Source organism: Mirounga angustirostris, unplaced genomic scaffold (assembly GCF_029215605.1).
Source record: "Mirounga angustirostris isolate CCGP_5_RB_7025 unplaced genomic scaffold, mMirAng1.0.hap1 SCAF_15, whole genome shotgun sequence".
In the NCBI taxonomy this organism is placed as follows: domain Eukaryota; kingdom Metazoa; phylum Chordata; class Mammalia; order Carnivora; family Phocidae; genus Mirounga; species Mirounga angustirostris.
In genome coordinates this window covers 88559713-88577731 of record NW_026991723.1, presented here as the reverse complement: position 1 = coordinate 88577731, position 18019 = coordinate 88559713, and the positions used below count along the sequence as shown (strand labels likewise).

The 18019-nt window shown below is 44.0% G+C and overlaps 1 protein-coding gene and 1 long non-coding RNA gene across 9 annotated transcripts in view; one reads left to right on the top strand and one right to left on the bottom strand.

Moving 5' to 3' along the window:
* The window catches only part of ABL1 (ABL proto-oncogene 1, non-receptor tyrosine kinase), a 135398-nt gene that overhangs the window by 29647 nt on the left and 87732 nt on the right, over nucleotides 1-18019 (bottom strand). Inside the window, exon 1 of one of the 3 annotated variants that reach the window (XM_045883357.3) lies at nucleotides 15189-15410. The exons of the other annotated variants lie outside the window; for them this stretch is intronic. Coding sequence (XP_045739313.2) covers nucleotides 15189-15267 — 79 coding nt within the window. The 5' untranslated portion in view covers nucleotides 15268-15410. Of the gene's footprint in view, nucleotides 1-15188; nucleotides 15411-18019 lie in introns of those variants that run through there. 3 annotated transcript variants of the gene reach the window in all.
* Nucleotides 15505-18019, top strand: part of LOC123850088 (uncharacterized) — an 86658-nt gene continuing 84143 nt past the window's right edge. For 4 of the 6 annotated variants that reach the window (XR_008506784.1, XR_008506785.1, XR_010407691.1 and 1 more), the window contains exon 1: nucleotides 16318-17220. This is a non-coding gene — a long non-coding RNA (uncharacterized LOC123850088). Of the gene's footprint in view, nucleotides 16094-16317; nucleotides 17221-18019 lie in introns of those variants that run through there. The other 2 variants (XR_006792224.3, XR_006792225.3) reach the window with 2 other exon arrangements.

Genomic DNA, 18019 nt, shown 5'->3' with positions numbered 1-18019 from the left:
AAATTAGTTTTATTCTCAGGAGCAAAAAAAAGTCTGTTTCGATCATTATACATTTCTAATTTATTTCATTTCTCAACATCTACATGTGATAATAAGAAAGGCGGTAAAATAAAAATGGACTCTTCCTTTCCTAAGTCTTGTGAAAAATATTAAGTATTTTCATTCCAAGGTGGCAATCACTGTTCCCAAATAGTTTCAGCTTTTTAAATTCATTAATTCAAAATGAACTCAGTTAAAACTGGAAATGGTCCATCCTCATATGTCTTTACCATTGCTTACATATAACGGAGAACAAAAATTTTTTTAAAACATTTAAAAACACATCAAAGTTAATATGGGCACATAATTTAAAAATCAAGTAAGACAGAAGGGCTTATAATGAAGGACAAACACCTTCCACCCTACTCTCCTCTCCACCCAGAGGCAACAGCTGTGCTTTGGGTGACCCCTCCATCTCTGGGTTGCTTTACCCTACCCTGGCGCCTCTGCCCCCACGGCTCCCGTCAGCCTCTACCAGTTACCTTTGCATTTTCACTAACAGACTTGCACAGACTTTACTTCTTGTTCTCCAGCTATAGACAGTGTCTCTCAGCTATTTACTTCCCAGGATAAGAATATTATCATCCTACCCTTCCTTCCAGCTCTCTCTCCACTCTCAAATATGGCCTTCTTTACATGTCTTTTACTTTGTGAAAACTAGTAAGTTTCTTCCACTCTGTAATAAAGTCCTTCATGTTTCGTATATAGGTAGACTGTAAAAGCTGAACACCAATCAACATTTCTTATATTAAGAACATGAGGCCACTGTTCACTACAGGGTCAAATAGTTCATTATTTTTTCCTGAAGTTTCTTCCTTTTTTTCTTAAACTATGCTCAGCCTCACTAGAATTTCTGTGATATACATGTGCGGTTTTTTTTTAGCCAGCAAATATACTCCAAGGAGGGTTTTTGTTTTTTGTTTTTTTAAGATTTTATTTGAGACAGAGAGAGCATGAGCGAGCGTGCACGAGCGGAGGGAGGAACAGAGGGAGAGGGACAAGCAGACTCCATGATGAGCACAGAACCTGATGTGGGGGTTTGATCCCACAACCCCGTGATCATGACCTGAGCCAAAATCAAGAGCGGGCCACTCAACCGAATGAGCCACCCAGGAGCCCTGAGACAGAGCCTTAGAAAGTAGTAAGTAGGTCTTAATAGTCATAGGATATTATGGATTGAAATCTGAATACTCATTTAAGGAAACTACAATAAGAAATCAAACTTTATAAAAGGAGATAAAGGGGAAAATTCTAATTTTCCCAAATGGTAAGAAAATTATTTAGGGGCGCCTGGGTGACTCAGTCGGCTGAGTGTCCAACTTGGTTTCAGCTCAGGTCATGATCTCAGGGTTGTGGGATCAAGCCCCGCATCAGGCTCTGTACTCAGCAGGGAGTCTGCTTGAGATTCTCTCTCTCCCTCTCCTGTTGCCCCTCCCCCGGCTGCACTCAATCTCTCTAAAATAAATGAATAAATCTTTAAAAAAATTTTTTTTTTAATTTATTTAAATTTTCCCTCTTTATGGATTTAGAGAGAACCCCTAAGCATCTTTTCTTGGGCAATAACACCCATCTCAAGGATGGGCCTGATTCTGTAGTATTCACTTCCCAAAAAAAACCAAACCAAACCAAACCAAACCAACTACTGGAGACACCTAAGACATCTGAGGAATGAGGCTAACCCTCCAGAAACACAACCGGAGAACTTTCAGAAATTGGCATTCTTTAAAATATCTCTTTGGAATAAGCTGATACAACATAAATAACAAGTGTCCTTTCATTTTTTTTAAAGATTTTAGTTATTTACTTGAGATAGAGTGAGCGAGAAAGAAAGAGAGAGAGAGAGAGAGAAGATGAGTGGGGTGGGGTGAGGGGGGAGCAGCAGAGGGAGAGGGAGAAGCAGGTTCTCCACTGAGCAGGGAGCCCGATGCAGGGTTCAATCCCAGGACCATGTGATCATGACCTGAGCCAAAGGCAGTTGCTGAACCAACTGAGCCACCCAGGCAGAAAGACCCTAACAAGGGTCTTTCAATTCCTGAAGTAAACCTTCAGGAATTGTTTTTGCTAAAAGAGTAAATCCCAAATTATGTCATTACTATGTTTGGTAATCTCATTGTACGAATCATAAGGGCAAAGAGAAATTCAAGGAAGAGGGTCTGTAACACTGCCACTTCCTAGAGTGTAGAAAAGCCTTAGTGATGGGTTAAGCCCTGTTCTTTTGAGTATTTTACATGGGCTCTAAAAGCACGCCTAGCACCATCATGATCAGGGATTGATCAATTAACCAAATAAAGCCGGTTAAGGCAAAGAATTATTTTTTTATTAAAATGTTTGATCTACCCCCCCCCCACCTGATTGTGTGTTGGTTTGCTGGCCTTGACTGCAGGGGCAAAGCCTGCCCTTTCGGGGGTGGGTATGTGGTGACAGTCAGAGCTTGTCCCCATCATCTGGCTTTCAGCTTCGGTTTCCTGCAGGGGGAGAGGACTTGGATTTATATCTCCGTGACCCCAGCACGGTCCCTTCCAAACGCTTACAGCTGGCTCATCCACACCTGGTCCGGCAGCAGTGTTTAAAATCACCTGCCTTTACTGAGTCTGTCTAAGGCATCCATCTGAATATCATAGAAACAAATCTCTTTTTACACCTGCATTTCACTGGTTTCATATTAACCAAGTAAATAAAACAACAAGTGTATCTGAAGATCTGGAAAGAAATATAACTGGCTCGGAGAGGGGGGTGGGAGGATGGGTTAGCCTGGTGATGGGTATTAAGGAGGGCACGTATTGCATGGAGCACTGGGTGTTATACGAAAACAATGAATCATGGAACACCACATCAAAAACTAATGATGTACTGTATGGTGACTAACGTAAGATAATAAAATTAAATTAAAAAAAAAAAGAAATGTAACTGGCTCTTGGTGTGGCTGGGCAGTGAGTGGCAGAGGACTGCAGTGGGCCCTGGGCACTAGGGAGGCAGCTTTTACAGGAAGCGGAGATGCTGGTCAACCTAGTAAGTTGGTAAAGTGGAAGCGAGTCAAAAGAGTTCTATTGTCATTATATTAAGTAACACCATCAGCCTGAGGATTCTCAACATAAAAGAACTCTTGCATATCAACAGAAAAAGATAAATCCCTCCACTATGGAAAAATGAACCAAAACCATGAATAAGCAATTCACAGAAAATTTAAATTACCATTAAACTTGGAAAGCATGTTAGCCCTGGCTAGTAATCAAAGAAATGCAAATTCTTCATCAAATTGGCAGGTACATTTTCTTGAGGCTAAGTCAGTGTAAGACTTCAATGAAATATAACTCTCATACAATGCCAGTGGTTGCTGTAGAAATTGCCATAACACTTTAGGAAAGCAACCGGAAATACAAACCGAATCTCAAAATAATTCCATAACCTTAGATCCACCTCTAGGAATTATCCTGAGATCCACACAATTATTTCTATATACTGATTTTTAAATAGCAGCACAGAAAAAGTACAAAATATCTATCAACAGAAGGTAAGTTAGCTTGTGGTCCATCCGTAATACAGAATATATCCATAAAGCCATTCAAAATATTTTTAGAAAAACCACCACTGGCTTGGGAACATACACATAATAATGCATTGTTTAAGTGCTCGTACTACAACCTGTTACATACAGCATGATCCCAATTTTATAAAAACTGAAAAAAGTACAGAAGGAACCGCACCAAAATGTGAACAGTAGTTATTAACCCAGGGTGGTGTGTTAACAGTGCCATTAAGAGTGGTTCACGTGGGGTGGTGGGATTATAAACATTTAAAATTTCCTTTATTCTCTTCTATATTATGGCCTATTTCTCACAATGAATGGGGATTGTTTTTATAATTCAGAAAACAATGACAAAAATAGAGAAACTGCCATCATAAATAAGAGCCAGCTGACACTTCCCTAATTGATAATCTAACCTGAAAAAGAACCCTGGGGAAGCAGGAATCTCCTCGAGCTGTCCTGAAAAAACATTTGAGCACTTCCCTCTGGAGTCCTGACCTCCCGGCCACGAGCACACAACTCTGGCAGACCCGGCCCACACAGGAAATTAAACCAAAGTCATGAATACAGAAATGCTTTTCTTCTCCAGTGCCATTTGACCTCTTCTATCAAGCATTCTGCAGCATCTGGATTGGATCAAAGTTACATAATCAGGGGAAGTGGCCTAGAAAACACCTGGACTAGGCAGAAGGCCGATACTCGCCCAGGGGTGCCTGTGGATTTGCAGTCTGGAATGAGGAGGGACTGTCCCTAACATGGAGACCGCTGCTGGGAATTTCATGAGAGGGGATGAGCCCTTTGTCAGGAAGGAAAGGGCCTCCCACTGCTTTTTGATTCAACAGGACGTCAGGAAATCCAAGGCAGTCTCTCGATTTTCCTCTCCAGTTCTTGCTCCATTCCACAAATTAATGGCCAAAGCCCAAAGGGAAGTATTGCTCATGCATGCCTCTGGATCAAGAGGCTGAAGTGTAGCCAGAGCCCAACACCAAAACCTTCCAGTTAAGTCCCAGTCCAGGCTGATGTCAAAATTGACTCACAATATATAAATGCCAAGTTCCTTGCTTCGTTTCATAGTGAACTATGCTCATCAACCTTAAAAATGATCACAGCTTACAAGGCCAATACTGCAGAATGTTCTTCAGCCTTCCTGGCTTCACGTAGGGACTTTCTGCCAGGCCCCAGATCAGGAAGTTAGACCCCTGAAGAAGCCCCAAGGCTTCATTCAAAAGACATGCTCCAAAAGAGCTCCCCCTCTTCTGTTCTTCCAGTGGATCTTTTGGCTATGGTTAAGTCTTGGGAAAGGAATTTCAGCATCTCCTATCATTCTTACTTTTTCTTAGTGAACACGTTCTGCCGCATCCTTTCTGAGTCATATTTTAAATCTATTTAAGGGGCCCCTGGGTGGCTCAGTTGGTTAAGCGACTGCCTTCGGCTCAGGTCATGATCCTGGAGTCCCGGGATCGAGTCCCACATCGGGCTCCCTGGTCAGCTGGGGGTCTACTTCTCCCTCTGACCCTCTTCCCTCTCGTGCTGTCTCTCATTCTCTCTCTCTCAAATAAATAAAATCTTAAAAAAAAAAAAAATCTATTTAAGATTTGTACCTTCAAAAGTGCCTCTCACCCCTTTTAAGACCTTTTTGTTACTATTTTACCATACTGTTCATGAAAAGGCTTCCACTCACCCATAAAACTCACTCAGTTATTATTAATTAGCCAGCTGAGCACCAAGAATGGTGATAGCTTAAAAAAAAAAAAAAAAAAGGCCTCCAGGGGACACCTGGGTGGCTCAGTCAGTTAAGCATCTGCCTTAGGCTCAGCTCATGATCTCAGGCTCAGGGCAAGGATCTCAGGATGGAGCCTGGTGTCAGCCCCCATCAGCCCCGTGTTGGGATCCCTGCTCAGCAGGGAATCTGCTTCTCCCTTTCCCTCTCAAATAAATAAATAAAATCTAAATAAAATAAAATAGCCTCCAAAAAGCTACAGCTTTAACCATGAGAATATCAAACTGTTTAAAAATCCAGTAAGAATAATGCCACAAAATTCACTGGGCCTGTGTGTGTTTAACTTACGGTATTCTAATGGCCTGCGTCTTTAAAGTGCAATTTAAAGATAGTTTTATATGAAAATAATCCTTTCTTAAAATTGTGTGTCACTGATCAGAAATGTTCACAGAAGATTCTCCGATATGGCCTATCTGGTCTAGACTTCCAGGGGCTGCCCCTGAACCCCTTCCGTGGTCCAACAGGAAGAGAGGTAAAATGTTTGTGAACTCCAGGAGCCTTGAGGCTACTTCATAATCCCAAGGGGAGGGGAGATTTCACTTCTGGGAAAAACAGCCCTGGGAAGCTTCCCACCACCTTCTTGTAGGTGCTCCTGCCCCCTGTCCCCTCCTAGTACAGAGCAGCCCACACTGTGCAGCTGGCCCTTCAGGGTGGAGGAGGGGAGAGGGCAGGGCGTGTTGGGCATGAGATACATTCCCCTTACTTTAGCTCGATTTCAATTATTTAAACCCTTGCTGCTTTATTCTTATTTCCTTTGTGGGCCTTTCACTATTACCCTCCAGTTCAAGGAATCTGTGTAATTCAGAAATCTATAAAACAGATCCCTCAAAAAAGAGGGAAGTCTTCGTGTTTTATTTCAGACTCTGTTCCAACTGATGAGATCATGCTCAGAATATTCTCAAGTCAGTATACAACAGTCTCATACAACTTCTTATAATATGAGCTTAGAGAAAAAGTATTATTTCCCACAATTTGAACTTGATGAAAGTCATTGTATCTACATTATACATGGTCCTTTATTTTGTAATTTACACCCTCACCCAGAGCAGTTACAATTATTTAAAAAACGAGCTTAGTTGAATACAGCCTTGGCCTTAACTTCACACTCGACAAAATTTTCCCAGCACCCCAAACACTGCGTTAGCTGCTGGGGAGCAGGGCTAGGGCAAGATGGTAATGATGCAAAGAATCACCACACAGCCTCTGTTCCTGTGGGAAGAACAAAGCTAATGAAAATGTACACGGCCTCAACAGCAGGTCAAATCCAAGACGGGCACTGCCCTGTGGATTCATTTATAACAACACAGACATTGAGGACCAGGAGTTGTGAAGGGACCAGCTCACTGGCATCCGGAAGGATGTGGATCCTGAACAAGACCTCGCTTAGCAAGGGAAGCAGGACTAAGACAGGGATCCAAGGCTAGCCGGACACACTGAGGCTACTAAGGGAGGGGTCTTCATCTGGGCTGGGCTGCGGCCCCTCTGGTGATGTCTGCCTCAGAAGTCTGCAAATGCAGAGAACATAGAGGATTGCAAAGGAGAACTGTACTGAAATAGTCCTCAAAATCTTTAAAAAAATTAATTTGTGATACAGTACTTCTTTATTAATGCATTAAATATATGCTTCTTTATTAACACATTAGATACAACATCCAGGAGAAACTACTGTCATTTCAAAGTAGTGATATGTGCATCAATCACAACTGTTAGATGACATAAAAATATCTGATTTCTACCAGTGACAAAGTCACAAGTACTTCTAATATTACTGTGCTTTGTTACCTACATTCTTAAAAAAATGAAACACTAATTTTCAGTTAGAGGTTAGTGAAATAAAGTTCTAATATTTCCCCATCCAAGGACATGGAGCCCCTGAGTTCTATCCCAGACCCCAAGAGCCTTCCAGGTTAACAACTACACTATAGATGTGATTCAGTAGAACCCCAGTAATCCGACAGGGAGAGGGGCCTAGAAAAGAGGCTGCTATAAATTAGAAGTCCAAATTATGCAACTTTCTTTTTAAATAAATGCAGTTTTATCATACTTCCCACTTATGGGCATTATAGGCAATAAGTTAAATAGGTTTCCCGAGAAACCTCATTTAAAAAATAAAGAATAAATAAAATCTTAAAAAAATAAAATAAAATAAAGAGTAAAAAATAAAGTTATTTAAATTAGCCCAAGGTTTAAATATTTCCCCTGGAATCTGTTTACATTATAATGTCCCTAGCCAGTCAAGTTTAGAAAACAGAATTCTCCATGCTAACCTCTGTTTCTATCAGCAGTCCAAGTATTAAACCATTCTGAAAGGTATTCAGTCCACTCCTTCTACCAAAAAGTAAAAAATAAAAAAAAATTCTCTATCACCTTCTGAGACTCTGTTGTCAAAGAAGCCTATAGTACCTGGAGATGGAGCATAATAAAGACCCATATGAAGGAACACCCCACCATCCTCAAACCACTCTGAACACGATGCTTACCCCTCGCCAACCCCCACCTCATCCCAGCTAAGTGTACATCCACACTGGCCACTTTTCCTGCTAAATCTCCCTCATTGGTCCCATCCTATCCTTGCCCACCACACCCCAAACTGGTTCCCCCCCTTGACCTTGCCCTGCTCCATTCGGCCTCCACACTGCCACCAGAGGGGTCTTTCTAAAATGCAAGCCTGACCAAGTGGCTCTCCTGTTAAAATCCCACGGAGATGGCTGCTGGCAGAGGCAGAAGAGGAAGCCCAGGACGGCTCTGCCTGTCACTGGTAGGCCACTATTTACCAGCAGGGTCACCTGTGGCAACACAAAGAACAGAGCAGTCAAGTGCCTTACAGGGTCGTTGGCAGTCTGCAGATAACATAGAAGACACTGCTCCTAGCAGGTAACAGGCCCTCAAAAGATGGCTGGGGTTGTCCTTATTACCACCACTGCAGGAGAAGTCCGAGCTCCTGAAGTGGGCCCAGAAGGCCCTTGACGGGCTGGTCTGGGGCCAGCTTCTCCCACAACCCTTAGTTCCCCATTCCAGCCTCCCCAAACCTCTAGCGGTTTCCCCTTCATCTCATTGGTAAGGAATCTGTAAGCCTGGGCTCCAGGGTGGACAAGCCGTGTGTAAATCTCAGTCCACCATGTCTTGGAGTCAGTACTTTCCCAGCCTCAGCTTCCCAGTTGCACAACAGGGCCACGATGGTATCTACCTAGCCAGGCTGTCAGGAGGACTCCATGCACACGGCATGCAGAGAATTTCTGCACAAATGCCAAGTGTGGTACCTGATCTTAGGGCCCTGCACTACAGGGCAAGTACTCCCTCACTTATTATTGTCCCCACAATAACGTGAACTCTGGGGCAGAGCCCAGCGTTCCTACTACAGTCTTCACCCCCTGCTTCCTGCAAGGCAGTGCATAGAGCACCACTGGGTGTTTCTTACAGCCAGCCGCTGCGTAGAACGCCCTGCAGTGTCTTCAGCAACAAGGTAAAACATTAAGTCATGACGGAAAAGTGCACCTTAATTATGTTAACCTGCAGTAAGAACAGCAGAAAGACAGCAGGATGAAGAGAAAAGGCACTTCACCGGGGAAGCTTTTGTAAAGATCTCAGAAATGCAGTAATTTTTTTTTTTAATGGAATGTAAACCATGGTCAAGATCCTAAAACAAGGTGCAACATAAAAGTCCATTTCTCTGTGCTTTCAAAAGAAACAGGACCTGTTATAGCCCCAGAACAGGCAGACAACACCTCCACACACGTTCTGTCTGTGGGGGAGGAACAGTTCACGGAATCCCTGCACTGGCCCAGATTCTGTTTGCAGTGAGCCCCTAACCATAGAAGCATTTTTATTCTGTCACAGGCCATTTGCAGCAGACTGAAAGCCTCCCCCTCTGCCTGCCAGGCCTGGGAAGCACTCAATTCACATTTCCTGTTCTCTCCTGAAAGGGTCATCAAGGACTCCTGGGTCAGTTTAGACTCACTGAAGAAAAGGGGCTACCCAGTAGCAGGTAGTATCCCCAGAATGTCTCATTAGCCATTATTATTCCTATTGCTAATCTCAGGGAATGAAATGTGACCCAAAAAAGGTATCTGAGTGCCCAAAAGCAATGGCTAATTCTATCCATCCCCCACATTTATCAATTTTCAGATATGCAACATACAGTGCTACTAGTTACATTTGAGGACTGGTAAGATTGATAAGGACTAGGTCTTTAATTTTTTTTAATATCTATCTATCTATCAGACAGAGAGAGTGAGCACAAGCAGGGGGGAGTGGGAGAGGGAGAAGCAGGCTTCCCGCTGAGGAGGGAGCCCGATGCGGGGCTCGATACCAGGACCCTGGGATCATGACCTGAGCTGAAGGCAGACGCTTAACGACTAGGCCACCCAGGCACCCCAAGAATTAGGTCTTTAAGGAGAATTTTTCCCCTCTGGGTCTCTTCCTCTGCCCACCTCCAGCCATCCTCCCTCGGTCCACTGTCCCCCACACCTCTTCTCATCTGTGTTCTCTCTTTCTGGTCTCAGCCTTTCTGTCTCCCTCTCCTCAATTCCCATCTGTTTCTCTGTCTCCTTCATCTGTCGGTCTGTCTTTCCTGTCACCACCACCCCAACACAGATAGTATAATAAAGTATCTACGGTGTGGGTTAAGAAAGAAGGATCTGAGAGCCAACTTCAGAGAATAACAACTCTCATCATCTGAGGGCAAAGTCAGACTCTCAAATGTCGGTAATTAGCAAGCTATTTTCCCACATGTCTTTGGAACTATAACTTCACTAGGCAAGAAAACAAGATTGACCATAATGTGCTTTGTGTTCTTTTTTTAACCAGCGTAACCTTGGGCCCGGCTGACTATAAAAAGTGACTTAATCTGCCCTCTCTGAGGCTTGAACTCAGGACATTTGGATTATGAGAATGATGCTCTGTCAGCTGCACTAAGAGGGCAACCTAAGATTGACCATAATTTGGTCATTGTTAAAGCCAGGTATGGGTACAAGGAGTTCAATGGGCTATCTGCTTTTCTTACAGACTTAGAATTTTCCATTAAAAAAAAAGATTTATTTTATAAATATTTCAGTGCGTTTAATTATGATCCACTATTACACAGGAAAAGTTAAATTCTTCCAATATCCCATTTGATCTTTAGTTCTTGTTGTATATATTTTTTTATTTTATCTTTTCCAGTTTTATTGAGATACGACTGACATAAAACATTGTATAAATTTCAGGTGTACAACATACTGACTCGATACATGTCAATAATGTGAAATGATCAGTTACCACAATGTTAACATCCATCACCACACAGTTGCAAATTTTTTCCTTATGATGACAACTTTTAAGATTTCCTCTCTTAGCAACTTTCAAATATACAATATAGTACCGTTAACTACAGTCATCATGTTGTACAACGTTGTTACATATTTTTAAGCTTATCCGTAGACAATTTTTCCCGTTTCTATTTCAGATCAGTGATTATACTGGCAAAATTATGATGATTTTAGAACAAGGTAATGAGTAGTATGAGGTCTTCAGTTTTCACGTATTTGCAGCTGCAGAAATACTGCCTCTGGAGAGAAAAAGATGCCAATCACGAACTGATGGGATTTCTTCTTCCACAATTAAAACATTCACCATGGGCATAAGAAAGGATCAGAGGGGGGCACGCCTGGCTGGCTCAGTCAGAAGAGCATATATGACTCTTGATCTCAGGGTTGTGAGTTCGAGCCCCATGCTGGGTGTAGAGATTAGGTAAATAAAAACTTAGCAAAAAAAAAAAAAAAAAAAAGAGAGAGAGAGAAAGGATTAGAGAAAGGGAGGATACTTTTCCTTAAAACCAATGACAGGAAGTATTAATTCTATGCATCAAAGCAAACTTGGAAACAAACTGTTTTGTTAACAAGAAAAACTACGGGTAGGTTCAGCTCATTTCTATCATGCCTTCAGCCAATGGACAAACTGGCAATGCCAGCATTTTAGACTGCTAAGTATTTGTTTAAAGTAACAGCTAACGTGCTATAACATCTTACTCTGTGCTGAACAATTTAAACAAAATCTCTCACGCAAACCTCCCAACTCGAGAAGGTAGGGACTACTACGAGTTGTATTTTGGAAATGAGAACACCAAGGCTCAGAAAGCAACATCCCTCAGCTCAGCAGGCAAGCCCGGCTGGCAACCAGGCCCAGGCAGCTGGCTCTGGAGCCATGTTCCTCACGTGAGACTGGGACTTCTGCAATACCCTGACCATAGAACCATCTGGACTTAGGGACATCTCAAAGGAACTGCATGTCAGTATAAATACAAATATTTAGCATCTTATTGGTTTCAAAACTTTCACTGGAATCCTCTCCTAGATCCTCAAAACAATCCTCTGAGGTGGGCTGGATAGAGGATGTTTGCTCTTAGAGGTAAGTAAGGAAGCAGAAAAGCTGAGAGGTCAGACAAAAACTGGGCTCTCCTGACTCCAAATTCAGAAGTAGTTCCAACCGAAGTGAAATGGGGCCCTTCTCCTCCTCTTCTCTAGAAACCTCATAGCGCTGGTGTGAGAATGAAGTGAGGATGTGTATGAAGTGCTTAGTGCCGAGGCCTGTCACATCAGAAATGCTCAACAATTTTAATGTAACCTCAAATGAGAGGACTGGCTGGCTTTCTATTAGGTTCCTGAAAAAGCCTCATATTTTCTTTGTTACTACACAAGGGAAGCATGTGATGACCTCAGAAGAGAGTATTTAGAAAGAGAGCATGAGCTTCTCTGAAGCAGAAGTTCTAACAGTGTATCTGTGTGGCTGGCACCACATAAAGCATCCACCAGAAAGTTAACTGCTGAAAAGAGGCATTTAAAAGTGGGCCCTTAAAATAAATTTACAAAGTTCAATTAGAGTTCACTTCACAAGACATTAAATTCTGATTCCACACTACAGAACTAGCATATCCACGTACAACAGTCATGCACAACGTATGCAAATACAAACATGAACAAAGAAAACTGGGAAAAAAGCAAATTCAAATGGCTAGTATTCATGTTTTCTTCCACATCTCTAGGGGGAAGAAATAATCAGAAAATTCAGTGTTTGAAGTAGACCTAAGGTTGTAAAGCTAAATGTGGTCATAGTGAAAGATGTTGCTATAAACATACATTTTCACAGAGTTGGAACACAAAATTCAAATGCTATAAATACTTGTTATATGCGTAGGATATTCCCAGAAGGATACACGAGAAACTCTGAGTGATTGCCTCTGGGTATAGGGAAACTGGATAGGAGACACAATTACTTTTCACAAAATACCCTTTTAGAATTTTTTTTATCATGTAGAACTATTTTAAAATATGTTTAAAATATTCTACTGGTAAAGATAATCATTTTTACTTCTACTGGCAAAGATAATTTTTATCAGCATTAGTTTTCTAGAAAAGAAAGAATACCCTATTTCAGGCATTTGAGTGCTTCTTGAAGATACTATTTTAACATCCAAAGAGAGTGCCAAAGGTCACAGTGACAGTTAGTAAAGCACAGAACAGCTAAAACTGGGCTCTTTAAAACTGGGCTCTTTAGAGCCAGACAGCATGGGTTCAAATCCCAACCACCACTTGCTAGCTCTGTGACCTCAGGCAAGTTTCCTAACCTTTTGGTGCCTTAGATTCTTCATATATGAAGTGGAAATAACCAGAGGGCCATCATGAGAAACAAGCACACTAAATCACACAGGATGCCAAAATAGAGCTTGGCATACAGTAAGCATTTAATTATTTCTTTGACAGCTAGGCCTGGGTAGCAAGTAGATGTGTGTTCAAGTTGCGTTTATGGCTGAACCCTCTTTGACAGAATGGAAAACTTGACCATATTCAATTCTCTCTGTGACCTGAGCTGCCTGAGCCCTGAGTGGGTGTCAATAAACACTGATTGATTGATTTAGGACGTCAGTAAAAACGGAAAGACTGGATTACTTATCCAGATGTTGGCAACTGTTCTTCCCAAGAGACTCATAGCTCGTCCAGTCTTCAAGAAATGATCACTGAGGTTTGTTAAATTCTCTCCACTTACAAAACAATAATTCCATTTACTTTCTCCAATTAAATACACTAGCAAAGTAAGGGCAACTCAGTAAGAAGAGAGAATTCCTATAGTGATTCCTTCCTAGATGCAGCCTTAACCCAAGGCGGTCTGTGGTACCACAGCTGGGTTTTTTTGAGACTCAGTAGGCTACATTATTTCAGGACAGGATGGAATGAGACATTTAGGATTAGATAACCCCCCAAACCCCAATAATTAAAGCAGCCAGGTACACACTAAATCTCTAGTTTACGCCAAGAAAACAAAACAGTATCACAGCTCTTCTGTGACCTAAACTTTCCTCCAACTCTGCAGCTACAAAAGTCTGTTCTTCTACTCCACGGAAGGCGTCCATCTGCAAAATGGAGATGATAATGCCTAACATTAACTGGATACAGATGTAAATGAGAATGTGTTCAGAATTTTGAGCAACTTGGAAAATAAGCGATGGATTAACTGAAGATTATTTTGGCTGCTTCAGATGCCAACTTTTGGGGACAAATAAACCATCTCCACCCTCCAAATGCCGAGTTTTATGAGCCTGCTCCAAGGTCGAAAATCCCGAACAGGGAAGGGGACTGATGGATGTATACATACTGTGGCAGCAAGGGCAAACAGGTTTCACCTACCACACTGGTGCTTAAGGTTTAAGCTGCTTATGTGACTTCAGGCAGACCCTCAAGTCAAAAAGAAAAAAAAAAAAAAAGGTGCCCGGTGAGGGTGTGGGGTGTTTAAAAAAAAAAAAAAAAAAGTTGTAAGGAAGAGAGATTAGACCATTTATGAGGCCTTCCTTTATTTTTCCCTCATTTTAAAAAGTAAAACATTGCAACTTCATGGCACTATAGCAAAAATCATACTTGTTCTAAAATGACATTTACGTTTCTATTCCTATTTTAAGTCCTAAGTGAAAACGACCGAGAAATGCCAGCAGGATTACGCCCGGGATGACCAGTCCCTAAATCAGATCGATTTCCTCCACTCGAAGCTACAAAATGACGACCACGCACCATCCCAGTTCACTTTTTTTCCGTTGTTACTGGCACAGAAAAGGAAAGACAACAGGAAAGAAGAACACAGGGGTGAGAGAAGGAAAGTAGAATGGAAAGAAGGCAAAAGTAAGATGCTCCTGGCTCTGCGCTTTATGGAGCGAACCTAACATGAGGCTCCCCCTCCCCCGCCAAGTACTCTGAACTCATTCACAATGCCTTCCTAAAATCTGTAATTTCGCTTCCCCCAACCCCGAAAAGGGAGAATTCCTAAGACCTCTTCGTGGTCTGCATATAACACTGGTTGGGGGTTGTGAGCGTGGGGTGTGGGGTAGAAAGATCGCTTGAATTCTGTATCCATAAATGGTAGAGCCGTGTTCCTTTGTACACGATCCTTAATGAAAATCACATGTTTCACAAACACGGGTCGACCTTTTTGACACATAATTCCCAATTAACGGTAGAAATTCCACAACGTGGGCTCACAAGGCCGTTCGGGCCTGTAGAGTTCGCTTTCTCAAACTTCCTCAGGGAGAGCCCCGCGGCTGGGGGCCCGGCGACACCGCCATCCCGGCGTGGGCTCTCCCGGGGTTAGGGCGCGGGGAGGACCGGAGCCCCGCACCCTCCCGCTCGGCCCGCAGCGCCCAGGCGTGGTCGCAGGCAAGACAGAGGAAGAGCAAGAGAGGGAGGGGGAGAGAGGGAAAGGGAAGGGAGGGCCAGGGAGGGCGAGGAGGGAGCGCGCGCGGGCGGGCGCGGCCCGGGAAGGCCCGGCCCGCGGCCCCGCGGCCCCGCGGCCGCCCTGATCCGCTCCGCGCCGGCCGGCGCTTACCTTCCAGGTAACAGCTGGAGGACGAGGAGAGCCCCTTCTTGGATTTGCAGCCCACCAACTTCAAGCAAATCTCCAGCATTTTTGCGTGCCGACGGCCTCGGGGCCGGACCCCTCCCCGCGCTCGCTGCGCCGCGCACTCAGGCCCGGCACGCCCCGCTGGCCCCGCGCGCCCTCCCGCGCCCCGGCGGCCCCGCCACGCCGCCTCGCCGCCACCCCGCGCGCCCGCCCATGGCCGCGGCCGCGTCTCCGTCTCCGCTCGGGACGCGCCTGTTAACAAAGGGCCCCAAGCCCGGCCCGCGAGGCCCGCCCCCGCCGCCGCCGCCGCCGCCGCCGCCGCCGCCGCCGCCGCCTTAACCCTCTCGGCGCCGCGCCGGCCGACCGGCCGGCCCCACTCTTCCCGGCGATCGCCAGGCCCAGGCCGGCCGTGGCCCTCTACCGCAGTCCAAAACCAACCCCGGGGCCGGCTTCTAAGTCAACGGGGGGTCTGTTTTTAGGTGCAGCATCGAGTGGTTCTCAACGTTGGAAAGTCCTAAAGTCCCAAGAAAGACACCGGCTACTCGGGCTGCCGGGAGCGCAGGCCTGCTCAGCACCACCTTTGGAACCTGGAGCATCTCTGTGGCGAGATGCCCCCCAACCTGCGCCGCTAAAAGCCGAACAACGCCGGTGCGCGGGGCTCTGGCAAACCCTGGGTCCCCAAAATGTTGGCGAATAAGGCAAATCCCACTGCAGTTACCAATACTGGTCTCATTTATGTTCACTGAGTTTACAGTGATTAAGGCTAACTCAGTGGGTGTATAAAGAATGAATAATCTGAGAGCTAGAACCCACACGACAACCTCACAGGTATGCAAGACATTTGTCAAATCATACATTCATACTAGGAGGTGGCTGGAAACGGAAGAGAGGTAAGTTCGAATTCAAACATAATTTCTGATTATATGTAAAGGGAATTCAGCTTCCACAACAAGAACCCATGTCATAGAGGCAGGGCCCGTGCCTTCTTTTCTTTCTTTCTTTTTTTTTTTTTTTTTGAAGATTTTTATTTATTTGACGGAGAGAGACACAGTGAGAGAGTGAACACAAGCCGGGGGTGGGGGAGTGGGAGAGGGAGAAGCAGGCTTCCCGCGGAGCAGGGAGCCCGATGTGGGGCTCGATCCCAGGACCCTGGGATCATGACCTGAGCCGAAGGCAGACGCCAAACGACTGAGCCACCTAGGCACCCCCCGTGCCTTATTTTCTTCAACGGGGAACTTTTTTCCTTGTTTGGTAAGTGCCAGGGGTACTATTATTTAAAACCGATTTCATTGCTGTATAGAGCCGAAATCTTTAGAACTCTGGTTAGGACTGATAATATACGTTATTATAACATAAAATAACAATAATCACAACAGTGTATTACTTGGCATAAGGCCAGAAATCTAGATCGGTGGGAAATAACAGGGAACCCAATCATACCAAATCATTTAATAAAAATCAGATGTATTTCAATAACAATAAGAAAAGGCATTTATTTTATTTAATCAATATTTATTTAATAGAGTGTCAGATAACTGCAACACAGAAAAATTAATGTAGCTCACATCTTAGAACACATGAATAATGAGGGAGGATATTTACTGAGACCTTACTGTGTGTCAGACATTTATGAGAAACATGGGCCATTCACTACAACATTGCATTTGCACGATGATCCTGTGAGGAAAAGAGAATCATTATCCCAATTCTTCAGGTAAAAGCCTATTGGTTGGAGAAGTCAAGCACCCTGCCCAAGGCACCATAGTTGGAAACCAACCCTGCTCTGCCCAGTTCCAAGGATCAGGCTCCTGACCAGTAGATGACACAGCCCCCTCCCATCAACAATAAATCCAAGTAGATTAAAACCTTGGATTTCATTATCTTTGGTTAAATAGCTAACATCATATATTTCAGAGGAAGTGCTGGTTAAGAGGCTCTGGCTACGAGTGGTCAACCCCAGAAGGCAAAGCTGGACTCACTTGTTACACTTTCCAGCCTATCCTGTAACAACAAAAATGTGGGTATCTTGGGGTGCCTGGGTGGCTCAGTCATTAAGCGTCTGCCTTCGGCTCAGGTCACGATCCCAGGGTCCTAGGATCGAGCCCCGCATCGGGCTCCCTGCTTGGCGGGAGGCCTGCTTCTCCTTCTCCCACTCCCCCTGCTTGTGTTCCCTCTCTCGCTGTGTCTCTCTCTGTCAAATAAATAAATAAAATCTTAAAAAAAAAACCAAAATCTGGGTATCTTAGAATGGCTAAGTAACAAGATCTTCATGTAGGTCTGCCAAATATAGCACATAAAAATTCACAATCGGACTGGATGTGACTAGTGTGTATCACAGGGGTTCTCAGCCAGGGCATCATTTTGTCCTTCCAAATTCTGATCAATGTACAAAATGTGTCTGTCCTGCAAATGAGTGGACCTATGTATGGTTCATGCTGTGGTACCAGCTCAGGGCTCATGAGCACCTAAGAAAGCACAGCCCAGGAACTAAGTACGCAGTTCCCACCACCTGGAGACACAAGTGACGTGCACTAACTGTGGATGCTATCTAGGTTCTTAAGGCACTGTCATTCTGCTAGAGAGCCCGCAGGGAGTGACTGCTGACTTGTTTAGTGTTGTCTTAAAACTTTCAAACTCCCAAGTGTAAAGCCAAAAATAAAAATCAAAGGGTGCCACTAGCACAAACTGAAAAATACAGTATCTGTTTTGGTGCCATTCTGGAAAGTTCAAGGGCTTTGGACCAAACTATAATAAAGTCTGTCATTGATACAGCACTTCAGATTTAAAAAGCTATAGCCAGGGGCGCCTGGGTGGCT